The sequence below is a fragment of the Gallinula chloropus genome (assembly GCF_964237585.1).
Source record: "Gallinula chloropus genome assembly, chromosome: 2".
In the NCBI taxonomy this organism is placed as follows: domain Eukaryota; kingdom Metazoa; phylum Chordata; class Aves; order Gruiformes; family Rallidae; genus Gallinula; species Gallinula chloropus.
Window position 1 is genome coordinate 127785778 of NC_140086.1, and position 16836 is coordinate 127802613.

Consider the following 16836-nt stretch of genomic DNA (forward strand, 5'->3'; position numbering starts at 1 on the left):
ACGGGAGGGGGGGGGGAGGGGGAGGGAGGGGAGGAGGGGAGGAAAGGGGGGGCGCAGTGGGGGAGGAGGGCTAGAGGGAGAAAGTTAGAAGGGAGGGGGGAAGAAAACCCCAAACAATAGCTGAGACAGGAATGTATTTTGGGAAGAGTGTTTGAATCTTTCATGTTGACCCTAATCCTAATCAGAAGAAGAAAGTACATTCTGTTTTCGCATTGTTTACTGGCTTTGAACTTCTGTATTGCTTGGACATCACCCATAACCTTGAGGTGAAGGACTTACTGACTTTGGGCCTTTGTTGACAACCACCACCCAGCCAGACAACTTCTAACCAAAGGAAATGTAAAAAAATGGGGGGCGGGGGGAGAGAGGGACTTTGTTTGTTTGTTTGTCTAGCATGCAATGGGGAATTCCTGCTAAAAGGAGACGGACAGATGGACGGGAGGTGGGAGAGGGACAGAAGGACGGATGGAGAGCTGAATGGCAATCAAAGTTAAGCCAGTAAGCTTCCTTTCCTGGTTAAAAATTAACTGGCATCCATAGCCAATCCCAGAGACAGTTAAACCATGGAGTTTCTCTGGTCGGGGTTTTGATTTCCTAGCCCAATAAAATCGCATCCTCTGTGTTGCTGCGACAATGTGGCCATAAAAAAAAAAACAAAAACCCTCACCCGTGGCTTGTCCGCTCGCCTCTACCAAACACGTCGCTATAAAGGCAGCAGAGATTCGCCCGGAGGTTTCTACACGGGGAGAGGTGAGCGGACACTACGCTCCACCGCCCGCCCGCCGTCCTGCCGCGGGAGCCCCCGCGGCAGGACGGCGGGCGGGCGGGCGGCAGCGTTTTGGGGGCTGCTTTGCCACAAGATGGCGATCGTCAGATCAATGTCAAAGCCGCCCGGGGCGAGGGGAGCAGCCCTGGGAAAAAAAAAAAAAAAAAAGAAAGAAAAAAAAAAGAAAGAAAAAAAAAAGGAAGGGGGGGGGGGGGAACCCTTCTTGGCCTTTGTTCATTTTGCATCCCTGGAGCCGCACGGGTAATTATTGCACTTAACCGGGCTCCGTGTGACAAAATATAAAAGCCACTCGGGATGCCGGGGGCGTAGAAGCCGCTGGGGCTTCTCCGTGGAGTTAAAAGTTTCCTAAAATGTAGGAGGTGCGCGAAGGTAAGTGTTTTATACATCTACCCTGCGTGGAGGAAGGGCGAGGAATGTGCGGTGGTGGTCGGAGTGGTACCTAGGTGGCTTAGCTGGGGTGGCCCCCCCTGCCTCGATCAGCGAGCAGCACCTCGGAAAAGAACCGTAGGGAGGGGAAGCGATGCAAAAAATGTTGGTGATTACGATGTGAAATACTATAGAAGGGACTTTCCAAGTTGCAGTTGACCTTTTATTTTCTCTTCGTAAAGTTTTGGCCAGCCGCGTGGAAAATCCACGTTATCTGGAAATATTTTTTCAGAGCAACTTGTAGCTTTCTTTCAGTTATAAAAAAATTGTAGCACTGGAAATATTATGAAACTTGACATTTATGTGTGGAACAGTAGGTGTCTTCAATCAAGTAGATCTATGGCAACACAGACTGCAAACGACAGACAATTCTGACGGTCTTATTGGACTTGAACTGTAGTTTAGTTAGGGTCGTTTGGTAACTTTAAAGAGTAGTCTGCTCCCTCGCAGCTGGACACAGATTGTGGTAAACAAGTCTTGACACACTTATGGTAAAAACTATTCATGTGATTGCATATTAAGTCAATGTTCATGCAAGATCAATTTTTTACTTCATCTATCTATCATCTATCTATCTATCTATCTATCTATCTATCTATCTATCTATCCATCTACCGTCTTTCTTTCTAAAGCAGCACATGTGCTGTAAATAAACAATAGTCACATAATCTCATGTGCTCAGGGCTGCTCTGGGTTGTGGCTTTGAAACTCTATCCTGGCTACGAGTATCCCTAACTCCAGGTTACTTTTCTCGCCCATAAAAGTTTCACATGTTTTTGTTATGTCTCCATTTGAGAAGGGCGGGAAGGTGGTATTATATGTGGGAGATACTGGTTTGGCTACATATTTTAATCCACGTGTTTGATAGGAGAGGGTATACAATTTTTAAATATCGGGAGTGGAGGTGGGGGGTGGGATGGGGATAATTTTTGTCCTCACTCTCCCATGTAAAGTAACGCAACTTGCCTGCAGTATTTTTTTTTTAAGAAGGCGCCCTTTAAAACTCTGCTGCCAGGGAACTGCTGCAAGTGTAGTTAAAAGCACATGCTCAGTCGGCAGAGAGCCGGTTTTAGATGATTATCGGAACCTATCGATTTCATCAAAGATGCTCCATTAAAAGCTCGAGGATGTTGGTCTCTTTTGACCTTCCCTCGGCAACGCCAGAAGCTGCATCTCGGGGAAGTAGCAGGGCTATTTGAGGGTCCCTTTGCAACATTTCATTTTACACCAGTCGAGTTAAACTCAGCATATTTGATCAAATATTTATTTTTCCCCTTGTTGTTTCCCTGCCCCATTCAATACTTGGCTGAATAAATCAAAGGGACCCCAGCAGCAGTTAAAGCGCCCTCTGGTTACGAATTGTTTACTGACGGCCGCGGTCATAGGATAATATTTTAAAAAAACAAGCCTGTTTCTTACAATAACTGTTTATTATTTCACATGATTTGGGTTTGCATGTTTTGGAGGGAAGAGGCGAAGCCAACTCGATGTCTACACTGTGTTTAATTAATCGTGTACTCAACTTCAGCTCACATACCACATCCAAACCCCTGGGACGCTTTTTCATAAGCTCTTTGGGTTTGTGTTTTGTTGTCCTTTTTGTGTGTGTGTGTGTCTGTGTCTGTGTCACAATCTATTAATTAAATGCTCTGAAATCGAAAATTCAAGTAAACGAGCGTGTCTGAGAGCCAAGCTATGCCGCAACCAAAAAAATATATATAAATATATATATTTGTGTAAGCATCCAAATCTTATTTAAAGAAAGACATCTACAAAAAGAGGAGAAGGGATAGTTTCAAATGCTTAGCACAGCTTTGTGGCCCATCTCTCGCAATAGAAGGGTCGCGCTTAAAAGGCGGACTCGGGTATGTAAGAATTTCCCGACATATATACATATATAACCCGATACCGTTGTTACTTCTGCACGGTGTTTGGGGTTCTCCGGACAATAGAGAGCCCCGTTGTTCTAGTCGATGCCGGAGGAATGGCGAGGAGATAAAGCCCTAATGAATTGGTTTGGGTGTATTTTGTCCTCTCGCACATTAAAACTCGGGGCTCGTCGGTATTACTGGCAAAATATGTTCCTAATCCAAATGAGTAAACCGATACACGTAAAGTGTAAAACATAGTTAGGAGCGCAAGCCTCCGGATGGCTGGAATAAAATTAAATCTCAGCCTAATTTTTAACAGGATAATCCGCCAAAACAAACCAACACACACACACACGCACACGCACACATCTAACACCAGCGTGAAAGAATTTCTAGTAAAGATAAAATTAGCGGGGCCGTCATTTGTCACCTAACTTGGCACAGACGCAGTTCCTAAACCTCCTGTTTGAAATCCGCCTTCTTTGGAGCAAATCCAGGGGAAAGGAGGGGGGGGAAAGGAAGGGAAAAAAAGAAAGGGGGGAAGGCAAAAAAAAAAAAAAAAAAAAAAAAGGAGAAGGAAGGAATCCGGCGCACACGCACGTCCCTGACAACTGACAGTTCCAATATTAAATAACTATACCCTGATTGCATTAATTTTTGTAGCTGTATAAAATGTAATCCTCCACTGCATCCTCAGATAGGCGGCGCATGCACCCCTGCCACAGGCTGCAAGGCCATTCACGGTTTCACAAACTGCAGTTTGCCCGCGTCTACAAATAAAAGCATATTTTAATTAGCTCGCAAAATGCGTCTCTGGATTAACAGTGCTGATCTTTTGGGTTATACGGGCCAATAATAAAAAGATAAATCACGGTTTAACACGATACGTTCTGAGATTTCCAGTTAGAGTTTGCTTAGGCAGAGCTGTCGGGTTTTATTTATTCCCTTTTTGTTTTTAATTTTCGTCCAGCCAATAAAACGGCTTAACGACGCTATTAATGCATCTATTATATTTTTCTTAGATCAATAAAGTTTTATTTTGATAGTGTTGTCTATGTACGCTGTGAATTTTGATTCTTCACGAAAGCACCTTCTCTCTGGGTTTGATATTTATCAGAATTTTATTTGCTCGGTTTTATAGATCCTCGGATAGCTTTACTTACAGAACTAGAATTTAACAAAAAAAAAAAAAAGTATTTCTCGTCCCCTGGCGTCCACAATATTCTTTAAAATTTCTTTTAAATAGGGGTTAAGCTCCAAGGGACACATTGTTAAGCGCTGGAAATGCAGTAGCTACACCGAGCGCATGCCAAATTAGCTCAGTTTAGTCAGAATTGACCATTATCTTTTATAGTTACGAATCAAGTGAACATTATTAGTTTTACTTCACTGGGTTTGATGATGCTGGTTACTATTTGCCTTGGCCTTGTTAGCGATTAAAGAAAGCGGAGATAATGCAACGCCGAGCTGAGTTCATGATCTAGACGGAGTCAGTGCCTTGACCATCAAACCGGCACCGTTCCCTGGGACCGACACAGCAATACACGGCCTTGCCGACTGCAGCTCCCGCAGGACCTGACACGAGGAAGGGGGGCCCGGCAAACCCCAGCCCTCTGCCACAAAACCTAAGAGGGGAGGCTAAAGAAAACTTAAAACCTTCCAAATTGTCCCTGGCCTCCCTGCCTTTTGTCTCATTTCCCTGCACTAGCTTCCAGAGAGGGAGAAGAAGCCAAGTCATGTTTCTTCTGATGCATTTCGAGGCGCTTTATTCCGGCTGACGGGGATTGCCACGAACTTTTATAGGCCTTTTCCCCCCTTTAATCCAAATTTTTAAAGAGAGCTGCTTATTTTAAAAACAGCTTTGGAAGGATTTCAAATGTTGCTCCTCGGTTCCGTATGGCTTTCAGGTTTGCAATCCATTTCTATTTAATTTGGCAAATGCAAAATAAACATACCGCAAGAGCGGACTTCCCCGGAGTAATTTTTATACCTGACTTGTGTAGAGAAATGTATTTGGAAGGCGACGTTGGAGCTCACGTTTCATTTTATTTAGACCTGTATTTATAACGCTAAGCCTATTGATAATAGCCTTCCTGTATACCAGCCAATAAACCGGTGCCTTATATGGTATTAATTTTGTTAGCATTGATATGGCCCTCATAGGAATCTGATAAGGGTTTGTCCATCGCACATTAACACATCGCGGGGTTAGGCGGGTTGGGGAAATACAAATACTATTAAAGGAGGGAATGCAGGGGAGAGAGGGAAAAAAAACCCCAACCCCCCCAACAGAACTAGAAACCAACCAACCCACCCCCAAATCAAAGCCGAAGGGTTTCTATAGGCGGTTTGATCTACCCCTGTCACCGCATCCCACGGGCCGGTCAGAAGGAAGCCGCGCTGTGATGCTCGCTCCATCACACTGGAAAAATCAGACGCCTTTCCATAAAGCTTTTATGGGTATTGCAAAATTGCAGCAGCCTCTGCCTGCCCAGCGTTTCCAGCGGGAGCGAAGGGAGACTGAGGAGGGCCCCGCCGGCTCGGCTTGTCCGCGGGAAGGGACACTCGCCTCCCGCTGCAAGGAAGGGCTCCTCCGGGGGAATGTCACGCTGTGGAAAAAGCGTTTCCTCGTGGCAAGCAAACGCTGCGGGACGCAACCACGTGGGGACTTGATAGATCCGTGGGGTGTTGGGGAAAGAGCGGCCCCAACCCCTGCCCCGCGCTGCTCCCCGGAGCGGTTTGAACGCCAAGGGTAGGTGCCGGGGGATGCGGGGCCCCGAGGGATGCGGGGCGCCGCGCCCGCCCAGCCTCCACCCCGCCCCGGGAGGCAGCGGCCCCGCCGCCGCCTCCAGCGCCCTCCCGGGCACGGCAGCTGGGTGCCAGGGAGCGGCACTCATCGGGAACTGCGCTGACGCCCGGCCAGCAGCCTCTCTCCCCCGCCCGCTCTGCTGGAAGCGGAGCCCGGTCGGCCGCTGCTCCCCCGGGCAGCGTGCGGGAGAGAGGAGCGAGCCCTGCTCCTCGGGGATGGGCAGCGAGTACTGGGCAGCCTCAGACTCCCCTTGGACTAAAGAGCCCTTAGTTCCCCGGGCCAGGCAGAGAGGCGACTTCAAAATGGCATAAGCGAGAGATGATGGAAGTGAAAGCAAGCCATTATTAAGCGATTCATTAGAAAATCTATCTGTCTCTCTGTCTGCGTCCCTGTCTGTCTGTTATCTGTCTGCTACCTCCGCCACAATTGCATATTGACTGGACAGGGCTGTCTAGTATCTCAGGATTCATCTACTTACTCTTCTTTCTATTATTTAGTATATTGCTTGTGAAAGAGACGGTGCTTTTGAAGAGCGAAAAGTGAATGACCCAAATGGAGGAGGAGGAGGGGGGGAGATATAAAAATGATCGCCCAAATATAAACACATCAATAAACAGGGTGCGCAACATCCTGCGAGGATCCATTTGAACTGCTCGCGTCTGGATTCTTTCTGTGGCATATGTCTGGTTTTATTTTAAATGGTAATCAGACCTCGGGAAGAATCCAGCGTTAACTAAAGCATTAGGAGCTGCAACCGCACAATCAATCCTCCCAGAGTGGTATTGCTCTCTAAGAGATTCTTCAGCGTAGCAGCGAGTATTTTATCTCCAGGAAATTTAAGCCCAGCCTGGCGTCGTGGTGGTGATGTTAGGCTGGAAGCAGCCCCCTTCCTCGGTAGTTTAACGCGAGAGGCACCAGGCCCCTTTACGGTTTCCAATGATCCGTGATAAACAATAACACGTCTTTTATTTCTTAAAAAACGAGACAATCAAATAAAATGAGCAGAGCCTGAGCATAAAACACCGGGCGAGCCGCGGCTTTATTAATTTCGTGAGACACATAGGCTGCGTAGGGAGGTGAGCAGGCATTGCTGCCGGAAAACCCCACCGCGGGGAGAGAGGACTGATAGTAAAAGCTTCATCTGGACACCGCTTCAGCCTAGGTATAATAAACATCAGGACCGCCGGGCTTTTTTATAGCGGTGCGTGTGATAAGAGGGGAGCAAAACTTGGAGTCAGTACTAGCAAAGCCCGCTCCTTCCCCTTCCCCTTCTTCCCGGGAGCACAGCTCCCGCCCAGGCGCAGGCACTCTCCCATGTGGGCGAAGCGTGCGCGCCTGTGTGTATGGAAATCCATATTACACATTAATATACATCTATCTCCCAAATTCAGAGGTCGACCTGAGAGCAGCTCGGTGCATACGAAACCAGACGGGGAGGGGTTGCTGGGGAGGCCCGGGCTTCCATTGGCTGCAAGCGTCTGCCGTGGTGCGGGGGTATCTCTAATCATATTCAGCATGTTTTGCACAAGAAATGTCAGCCAGAAAGGGCTATCTGCTCCCTTCGCCAAATTATTCCACAACAATGTCATGCTCCGAGAGCCCGGCTGCAAACTCTTTTTTGGTAGACTCCTTGATCAGCTCGGGCAGAGGGGAAGCGGCGGGAGCAGGAGGCGGAGGCGGAGGCGGCTACTATCCCAACAGTGGTATCTACCTGCCACAAGCGTCCGATCTGTCCTACGGGCTGCAAAGCTGCGGACTTTTCCCCGTTTTGGGCAAACGCAATGAAGGTACTTCTCAAAGCATGGTCCCCAGCTCGCACCCCTACGTGTCAGGGATGGAAGTGTGGCTAGAACCCCCCCGGTCCTGTCGCATGGAAGAGCCGGAGAGCCAGCAGGCCACCTCGTGCTCCTTCGCTCCAAGCATTAAGGAGGAGAGCTCCTACTGCCTCTATGACTCAGAAAAATGCCCCAAGGGCTCGGCCGCCACAGACCTCGCTCCCTTCCCCCGGCTGAGCGCCGAGGTCAGCCCGGCCAGCAGCGGCGGCGGGGTCCCGGTCCCGGGCTACTTCCGCCTCTCCCAGGCTTATGGCACTTCCAAGAGCTACGGCGCGGGGCCGGCCGGGGCTGCCCCCTTCCCTCCGCAACCCCCCGGCCGCTACCAGACGCCTCCATCTTTGCCTCCCGTCCCGGACGCGGGGAGGAAGGAGGACGAAGAACGCTCCCCCAGCCCCTTGGCGTGTGTCTCCCAGAGGGAGGACGAGACTCAGGCTTCATCTTCCACCGCAGAGGAGCTCTCTCCAGCTCCGTCAGAGAGCAGCAAAGCCTCTCCCGAGAAAGAGCCCGTAGGTAAGCGAATGATGATGGTGATGATGGTGGTGGTGATAATTTAAAAAAAAAAAAAAAAAGAGCGGTTGAGGATCATAGTGGCATCGCGATGCGAAAGGAGGATCCCAGCTGCCCCGCGGGGCTGCCAAGAAGCGCTGCTCAGACTGACCTTGTGAACTTTGTAATATTCGGGCATGGGGTTGCCGTAAAAATTAATGTCCGTCCTATAGTTTAAAACCCTTAGAGCCTCCGCTCTGGGCAACTTTAGCCTGCATGCTGCTTAAACATATAGAAAAACAAGATCAATCTTTCCCCTGTGATGTGAAGGTGCCTACCAGATAACAGAGATGTTTGTAAAGCATCCAAAATAAGCAATAGGCAGTGCCAATAAATAAACCTATTAACGCGGTAAGTTATATTTTACGATCCAGAATGCTTTTCGGAATAACAGCCGCGCTGAAATGTGCCATCTATGAACTGCTATCAAATTAGACTGATGAATGCACTGCGAATATCCTTCAGCGTCTACACTAGATAACAGGGTTGTTATTTATTCATTTGCTTATTTATTTCCCTTTCGGGTCCCCATGGCAAAAAAAAAAAGAAAAAAAAAAAAGAAAAAAAAAGAAACTAAAAAGAAACAACTTCCATTCCCTGGGCGGCAGACTTTTCAGGCGCTTCTCTCCGGCCGCATTTCAGACGCCCTGTTATTCCTTCAGGCGCCCGGTTGGAAAATAATAAGATAAAACCAAACCAAAACAAAAAAACACACACCAAAAAAAAAAAAAAAAAGCGGAAAACTACTAGAGTCAACCCCAAACCACGAACCACTACGAACCATCGAGGGATCTGTGTTACTTCTTTCCCAGCCGGTTCCAATGATAGGAATAAGCACCCTACAACGAGGGATTTTTAATTTTGGGTTGTTTTGGTTTTTTTCTTTTAACCTCCCTCGAAATACTTGGAAAAGAGGGGGCCTGGGCGAAGCTTCCAGAGAAGGCAGGGGCTAGAGGCGGAGAGGCTCCGGCTCCCCAGCTCACCTTGCTTTCCACTCACTTTACAAAGTTCAGATCTGCAGGCTTTGGGTTTTTCGGATTTGGGGTTGTGGGTTTTTTTTTGTTTTGAAGCAGGTGTCTAGAGGGGAATCAGACTTCAGGCCATTCACCAAGCTGCCCCCCCTCCCCCTCCACTTCCCCACCCCCAGTAAAAGTGGGTTCGGAGGGGCCGAAAGGGAGCGGGTAAAATCCTGTTTTGGGGGGTGCTGGAGATGAACTACCACGCGGGATGCGTCCCGCCGGAGGCTGCCTAGATTTTTTTGAGCAGAGGCGGATTTCCCCGTGTGGATTCGGGACCTTTGTGAAACCGGTTTGAAGCACTCGGTTCCCACAAGGACACCCCACATTCCCACTCCCCGCAGCTGGCGGAGCGAGCCTCCCTCCCCCGCACATACACACACGCAGAGATGCTCCTTCCACCCTCTCTCCCCCCAGCTTTTGCCACGATCCCGCTGGTAACGTCCCTTTTTTACTTTCTCAAAACTAGGCAATTCAAAAGGAGAAAATGCAGCAAACTGGCTCACGGCAAAAAGTGGCAGAAAGAAACGGTGCCCCTATACCAAGCATCAAACTCTCGAGCTGGAAAAGGAGTTTCTATTCAATATGTACCTGACTCGTGAGCGTCGCCTAGAGATCAGCCGCACAGTCCACCTCACAGACAGACAAGTTAAAATCTGGTTTCAGAACCGCAGAATGAAACTGAAGAAAATGAACAGAGAGAATAGGATTCGGGAGCTCACAGCCAACTTTAATTTCTCTTGATGAACCTATAAACACATCTTTATGGTTTAAAGAGCCAGTATCATTTTCCTAGGCTGTAGTCATCCGCACCTGTATGGATTAACGATTTCTAGGCGTCCTCAATATGTCCTTAAACCTCTTAAGATCTACTTTGAGGTGGGGTGGGGGAGCGGACTAAAGCCACGTTAATGCACCAAACGCCGTGCGTAAACCTCCCCGCTTCCTTCAACCTTCCTCGGGGCCGACTTGTCCCTTTAAGCTTTGAAACACAGAAATATCATTTCGGGAGCTGCAAATATCTTTCCCCTCATATCTCTCTCTCTGAAAAGTAAACAAGCTCGGTTAAAGGCGCATTCTTTTAAATTAAAGGCAGTATAACTTGGACTGTACGTAGCTGCAGAATGAAGAATTTAAATCTTGCCATATTTCTATATATTGGGAGCTTTCCCCCACTCTTGTTTTCGTTTCCCCTCTCTCCCCCTTTTTCCTTCGAAAAGGAGGACTTAAAATAATGAAATGCAGGCATCTTTTAAAAGGGCTTCATGGGAACGGGTGTTAAGAGCGATTTTTTTTTTTTTTTTTTTGTGTTGTGCTTTACCTTAGAAGTCAATATCACAGCTTTAAAATTGGCCAGGAAAATGAAATCTCTTCTCTTTAAAGGTATAAAAGAGTTCGTGTTGCTCATGGACTAAATTATGACACTTACCTCTGAATTTCTCTCGCTCTTTCTGGTTGTAGATATTTACTTAATGTAGTTTTGCTTAAATATGTGGAATTAGTGATTTTTTTGTCTATAAATAACGTTACCGTTGGTAACGCATGACAAGCACACAGAAATTCCCCCTTGAGAAGAAAGTAGTCACTTTTTCCTCACTAATTTCACTGAAAAGTATATATGCTTAACATCAGAAGGACTTTCTGAGCCAGAGTCTGAGATTGCGAGGGAGAATATGTTCGTCGTCCTTTATACTGTGAAGTTACATGCATTAAAGGGTCAAACATATAGGTGAAAAAAATTAAAAAAGAGAAAAAAAAAGAAAGAAGGGGAAAAACTATAAATACAGATATGTATAAATGTCTATTATTATTAAAATGCCGATACTGTTTTAAGCAAATGCATTCTATCGTTATTATAAATGTTAGTTCTAGCTATATCTAGTTCTTACCTTAAATCGGAATAAATTAATATTGTAATGCTGCTGTGCGTGAAAAAGACGATGTTTATGTTCTCATAGAAGAATAAAAAACCGTGGAATGAATCCTTTTAATTTTACCTCTTTTTGTGACTGTTTATCCTCAGGTTCTACTTTATGTCTTCGAGAACTTTTACAACAGGAATAGTTGCCTAAACCCCCTGCAATTACTTTAGGAATCTATTTAAATATTACCTAGACGGTCGTAATTTGTCTGGGCCATATAGCGATGGTGCTCTAAGGTTTGTCGGCTTTTGTTCAGTTTTATGACTTGCTAGTATATCTGGATTGTTGCTGTCTTGAACGAGTGGTTTCAGTTGACTGAGGAGCTGCATAGACTGAGGAAGCAAATTACTATTTCTTGAGGGTAGGGAAACGAATTTTTTTTTTCCCTTAATCAAACACCTACAAGTGTGCGGAGATCTTTAACTCCAGTGGACGATGACCAAAAAAATTTTAAAATCTAGCTTTATATCAGGGCTGAGAAGAAATCGTAAAGGTGAGCGCATGGGGGTGGGGGGGGACGGGGGGAAGGGACGGGGACGGGGGGGGGACACACCAGCCTCGCCTCCCTGCCAACGGGCCCCTCTAGGCAAAGCGATTCCCTACCTGGCTGCATGTGGAAGAGCTTATTTCACCCAGTCTGCTTTACACACAAAACTCCCCCCCCCTCTTTTTTTTTTTTTTTTTTTGCATCCTCCCTTCCTTGCTGCATGTTTAGCTAATAGTGTCTTGCACAAAGGGAAGGCAAAAGGAGGGCTGGGAGAAGAGCGACAGCTAATGCTTCCTTGCAGGGTATGTGTGTGCCGGGTGGAGGGGGGACAGACTTTGAACCCGGGCTTACTGCGAGCCGTTAGCTTTTCATGATGTAACGTTGTCGTGCACGGCCTTTTTCTTCCCGATTGCATCTGCATGGAGAGGCGAAAGCCGCCCGGGGGAGGGGTGGGGGGGGGGGGGGTGTGTGGTGGCGGTGTGTGTTCTTATATTTCTCTCTTGTTTTCATTAACCCACCCGAGGCTGGCCGGGGGGCTCGGAGGGGCGCCGGCGGGGCGGGCGGGAGGGCGAGAGGGATGTTTTAGTCACGTTTCTGGTTTTATTTTCGTAGCGGGATCCTTGCGTTAAAGACCACGGCAATGGGGAAAGTAATAATTAGCGCCTGAGAACTGCTCTGTGGTTTAGGTAGTTTCATGTTGTTGGGGCTCCACCTTTCTCTCTACAGCACGAAACTGCCTTAATTACTTCAGTTGATATCATCACCAGGTATGCTTGGTGCGAGGGTCCTTTCTGCCCGAAGAAATCTTAGCGCTGAAGTTATCTGTAGGCGTCAAGTCCCAATGCCATTGTTCCCCATCTGCAACGGAGCCTCAGCCTTTGATTCCTCAGATAAACACGGCAGCCGAGGGGGGAAGCTTGACAAGTTCTTCAAGGTTAGCTAGCTCCTAAGCGAGTCCCTGCCTGCTTGCGGGATTTTAATATATCTCGTAGGCTGCATTCAAGGTCAGGTGCGTTTTTGCATTCTGCTCGGCGTGGGTCGAGCTCGGGGGGCGGGGGGGGTGTGTGGGGTGTGGAGGGGGACTGGTTTTATTTTTCTGTCTGGGTTTATTAAAAAACAGACCCAGAAGGCTGACTGGGGGAGGGGGTGGGGAGAGATCAAGTCTGCCGGTCCCGCTCCGCGCACTATCAGAAACAAGGCCCCGGAGCGCAGGGCCTGAGGCCGGGCGGACCCCACGCGGGGCGGGGGCGCTCGGTCCCGCCGGCGGCTCTCGCCCCTGGGGGCGGAGGGGGGGTGTGTGTGTGATGTGTGGGGTGGTGGCCGATGCCCGCCGGTTCCTGTCGCAGGGCTTTTGCTGGCCCCGAGCCTCGTCCCGTCGAGCCCGCTCCCCCGGGGTTGCCCAGGAGCGCCGACTGCCCCGCGGCCCGCAAGGCCTCGGTTACGATCACGATTGCGGCGCGGCCGCGGCCGCTTTCCGCGGCGGCGGAACGGGCAACAGCGACCTCTCCGGGCCCGTCGCTGCCGCCGCCTCCGCCGCGGCTGCCTTTTGTGTCCGCAGCGCAACCGCGGGCAGGGACGGCCTCCCGCCGGGCCCTCAGCCCGGCAGCCAGCGCCTGCACGGCAGCCGAGCGGGGCACCCCCGGCAGCGGAAAGACAGGCAGGGGGACGGGCAGAGAAACGCCTCCGCGGGGGCTTTATTTGTATTCATTTTAATCGTGACCGTGAATATTTTTGCCTTAAAAAAAAAACCCCTACCAACTTTTTCGAAAGTCCGGGCGGGGCTGCGGGAGCTCAGATGAGTTTGAAAGGGGATTTTAGTCTGCACCCACCATAGCCGGTGCTTTAGGGAAGGAGAAGTCCTCGGCCGGAGCAGGAGCAGAGCGCTGCGTTGCAGTCAAATTTAAGCGCTTGTGTGTGCTTCCACACGCACTGTGCGTCTGACGGGCTGTCTCCTGGCTCTGTGTACATACGGGAAGACAATCTACAGTGCTACGATGCAGTCTGTGCGTGACTGTATAACATTTGTCCAGAGGTTTGCCTCTGTCCTTTATTTCCCATTTGAATAGCATCATCCTGATTTTGGACTCCTTCCCCAAAATTCTGAATCATGTTTTTCTCTCTGCTGTGCCAAAACACCTCCACTCATCCGTAACACCGGCGATTCCGTGCGAGAGGTTTGCAGTGGCAGGAAACCCTGGGAAAAAAGGCGATCCTGAACTTCCCGTTCAGAAAGAGATCGCAAACGCCCGCGAATTCTCCGTGTGTAGTCCGCTTCTCCGAGGTGCGTAGCTAATAAAGCAACGCTTTGCAGTTGCCCCTCGCTAAAAAACCGACCGGGTCCTTCCTGTTGCAGCCCAGGGTAAGAACTAGCGGAATGGGAGCTCTCTTAATTGGATTATACCAGGATGGAGGGCAGGGAATATTTTTATTCAAGCAGGACCGCTCCAGAGGTGCTTCATTCTGGGAATTCTGATTTCCTATACCAATTTGACGTGAAAGGTTTTTTGGGGGGGGTTTCCTCCTGTTTTGAGGTCTTGTGCCTCCCAGGGTGTAAGCTACAAAAATCTTATGTAGTACGAAGACCACGCTGCCCCTGGTCTCCTTCGTGATTCGTTAGCAAAAATGTGCTTTGGGGGAAAAAAGAATGGGTCTAAAAGGACGAAAAATGAGGCGAATGCTCCAGCGTCATTATCAGCAACGTGACCGCGTGAAAAATGTTTGTAATTATTTGCTATATTTTATCTCTGGCTTTCTGTATATCCTCTCCCGCCGTTCGGATGCCGGCATTGAACAAACGCAGAATTTTACAGGGAAATAAAAACGCAGGCACGTCCTTTTAAACGTTATTGTTATTGTTATTCATTTGCTATTATTTTTGGTGAGGAACCAAAAAAATGAAACCCGCTGCAAGTTGAGAACCCAAATTCGAATATAAACATCCAGGACTCCTGCAGCTAAGATTATTTTTTCTGAATGGAAAAAGGAAGTTCTACAATCACATTTCACCACAGCTGACTCTTAATAATAAATACAAATGACGTCGAGTTCCGTCTTTCCAGGAAAGAAATACAATTATTTTTTTCTATTACGGCGTGTCTATACAACCGCCACAAAAAAAAAAAAAAAAAAAAAAAAAAAAAAAAAAAAAAGAGCAAGCAGAGGAGAGCTTTATTTGCATTTTTAAAATTGTTAGAAAATAACGGGCTCCTTGTTTGTGGAGACCTTGCAACTGTTCCTTAATTTTCAAACTCTAATGGGGGATAATAGTTTCATTATGGGCCTTTGTAATCCTGAATGGGGAGAGAGTGTTGTTAAAATGGGATCTCTGTAAGATTTCGGATTAAACTGCTGGGAAGACTTGAAAAGAAAAAGAAAGACAGAAGGAGAGAGGGAGAGAGGCAGCCCACATAGCGATGTAAAACTAATTAGAACCACACTTTCGCATGCACAATATTTACACGTGATTTTAATTATTACTCAGCCGTCCCTACCATTCGCTGTGCTCCATTTTTCAATAAAAGATACTTCGAGTAATTTCAATCTCTCGAGGAGATTTTTTTTTTTTTTTTTTGGTGCCCACTGCATCCCATCCACCTCGCTCCTTCCCCGACCGCGGGGATAAAGAGCGTGAGGGTCCGCCGGAGAAAACACGGGGAGTCACAGGCATATTTGCAAAGCGTTCAGCCAGGACTTTAATACCTAACACTGGACTTGGATCTGGCCGCCTCTTACTCTCCATTCCCCCCACCCCCCCAATTCTGCGCACCCTCCCCCGCCTTCTGCAGAGGACTGTAACCCTCCGCTCGGCTCCCGATGCCGCTAGCCTGCGTCCTGCAGTCAAGAGATGTGCCAGAAAATAAATGATATTTGCGCATAAATTTGATTCACCAGAATGCGGGACGGCCGGCTGCGAGCGCCCCTTTGATAGCCGCCCTGAGAAGCAGGGTGCCTTTCGGCAGCGGGGCGACGGGGCTTTTTCCTCCCCTTTCCCCCCGCTGCTTCCCTGCATAGTATAAAGAATTAATCGTCGTGATAAATACCGCCGCCCGGCTCTGCCCGCGCTCCTTCCCTCCCGGCCAGGACGGCGGCTCCCCTCGGCTCCGCTCCGTCCGCCGTCGCGCCGCCCAGCCCCGGCTCCTCTCCCCGGCCTGGAGAAAGGGGTCCCCGGACGCCGCGGCCCCGTCCAAGGGCAGGGGCGGGCAGGCGCGGCGGTGCGGCGGGCAGGACGACGACGAGGGTATTTCGGTCACTGCCGCTCTCTGCCCGGCGGGGTGGGGTGGTGAAGTGCAGTTTGGTGCGGGCCAGCCTAAATACCGAGCCAGCGCCTGCCCCGGTCCTCCTCCGGCCGGGCGGGGAGGGCCGGCTCGGCGGCGGAGTTTCGGAAAGGGGATACGTTGAATTTGACTTTCCGCTGCCAGCTCTGCGCCGAACGGAACGGTATTATTTACAGTGAGTTCCCAAACTAAACACAATAGTATAATTTAACCTTTCCAAGCACTCGTAAATTTTTACTGCTGTGAAACACAGCGATGCAAATGAGCGCGCTCATAGTTACTGACTTAATAACAACCCCGTGGCTCCCGAAACAATAACTCCTTATGAAATATAATAAATATATATTTAAATACAGTATACCGCAACTGCTATTTTGCTTTTTTTTATTGCTTCAATTATTGTATAATTTTATGTGAAGGTCTCCGATCACAAGGGTGGTGGGTTTTTTTTTTCGCGGGGAACACGACCCACTGATGGGATGATTAATTATGATATAAAATAGTCCGCTTAAGCGGAAAAAAAAAAAAGAAAGAAAAAATAGAGAGAGAGGAGAGAGAAAAAGAGGGAAGGGGGGGCTGTAATACGGAATCTGATCTTTTAATCTCAGTTGGCCGCAATTAAAACAAACCCCGCCGTATAACTCCAATATCCCTTTGCATAAAAACATATGGCCTCGCTATAAAAATTATAGCTGGAAAACACTGACCCATTAATAGCCCGCGGACTGATTTATACTTTATTGTTCTGCTCCCCCGCCACGTGACCGGGGCAGCCAATGGGCGCCCGGGCTGCCCTCAACTTATTACTGACTCTACTTCTCCGCCAGCACCAAGTTGTTACGTGAAACCCGCAGCCCCGAACC

General features: G+C 48.6%; 1 protein-coding gene across 1 annotated transcript; it reads left to right on the top strand.

The window, feature by feature from the left end:
- Positions 1-7424: 7424 nt before the first annotated feature.
- On the top strand, positions 7425-10034 carry HOXA10 (homeobox A10; the record flags this gene model as incomplete). Its single annotated transcript, XM_084260883.1, has 2 exons — positions 7425-8238; positions 9760-10034. 2 exons carry the CDS (start codon positions 7425-7427, stop codon positions 10032-10034), a joined length of 1089 nt encoding a protein of 362 aa, XP_084117009.1.
- Between the last annotated feature and the right edge of the window lie 6802 nt (positions 10035-16836).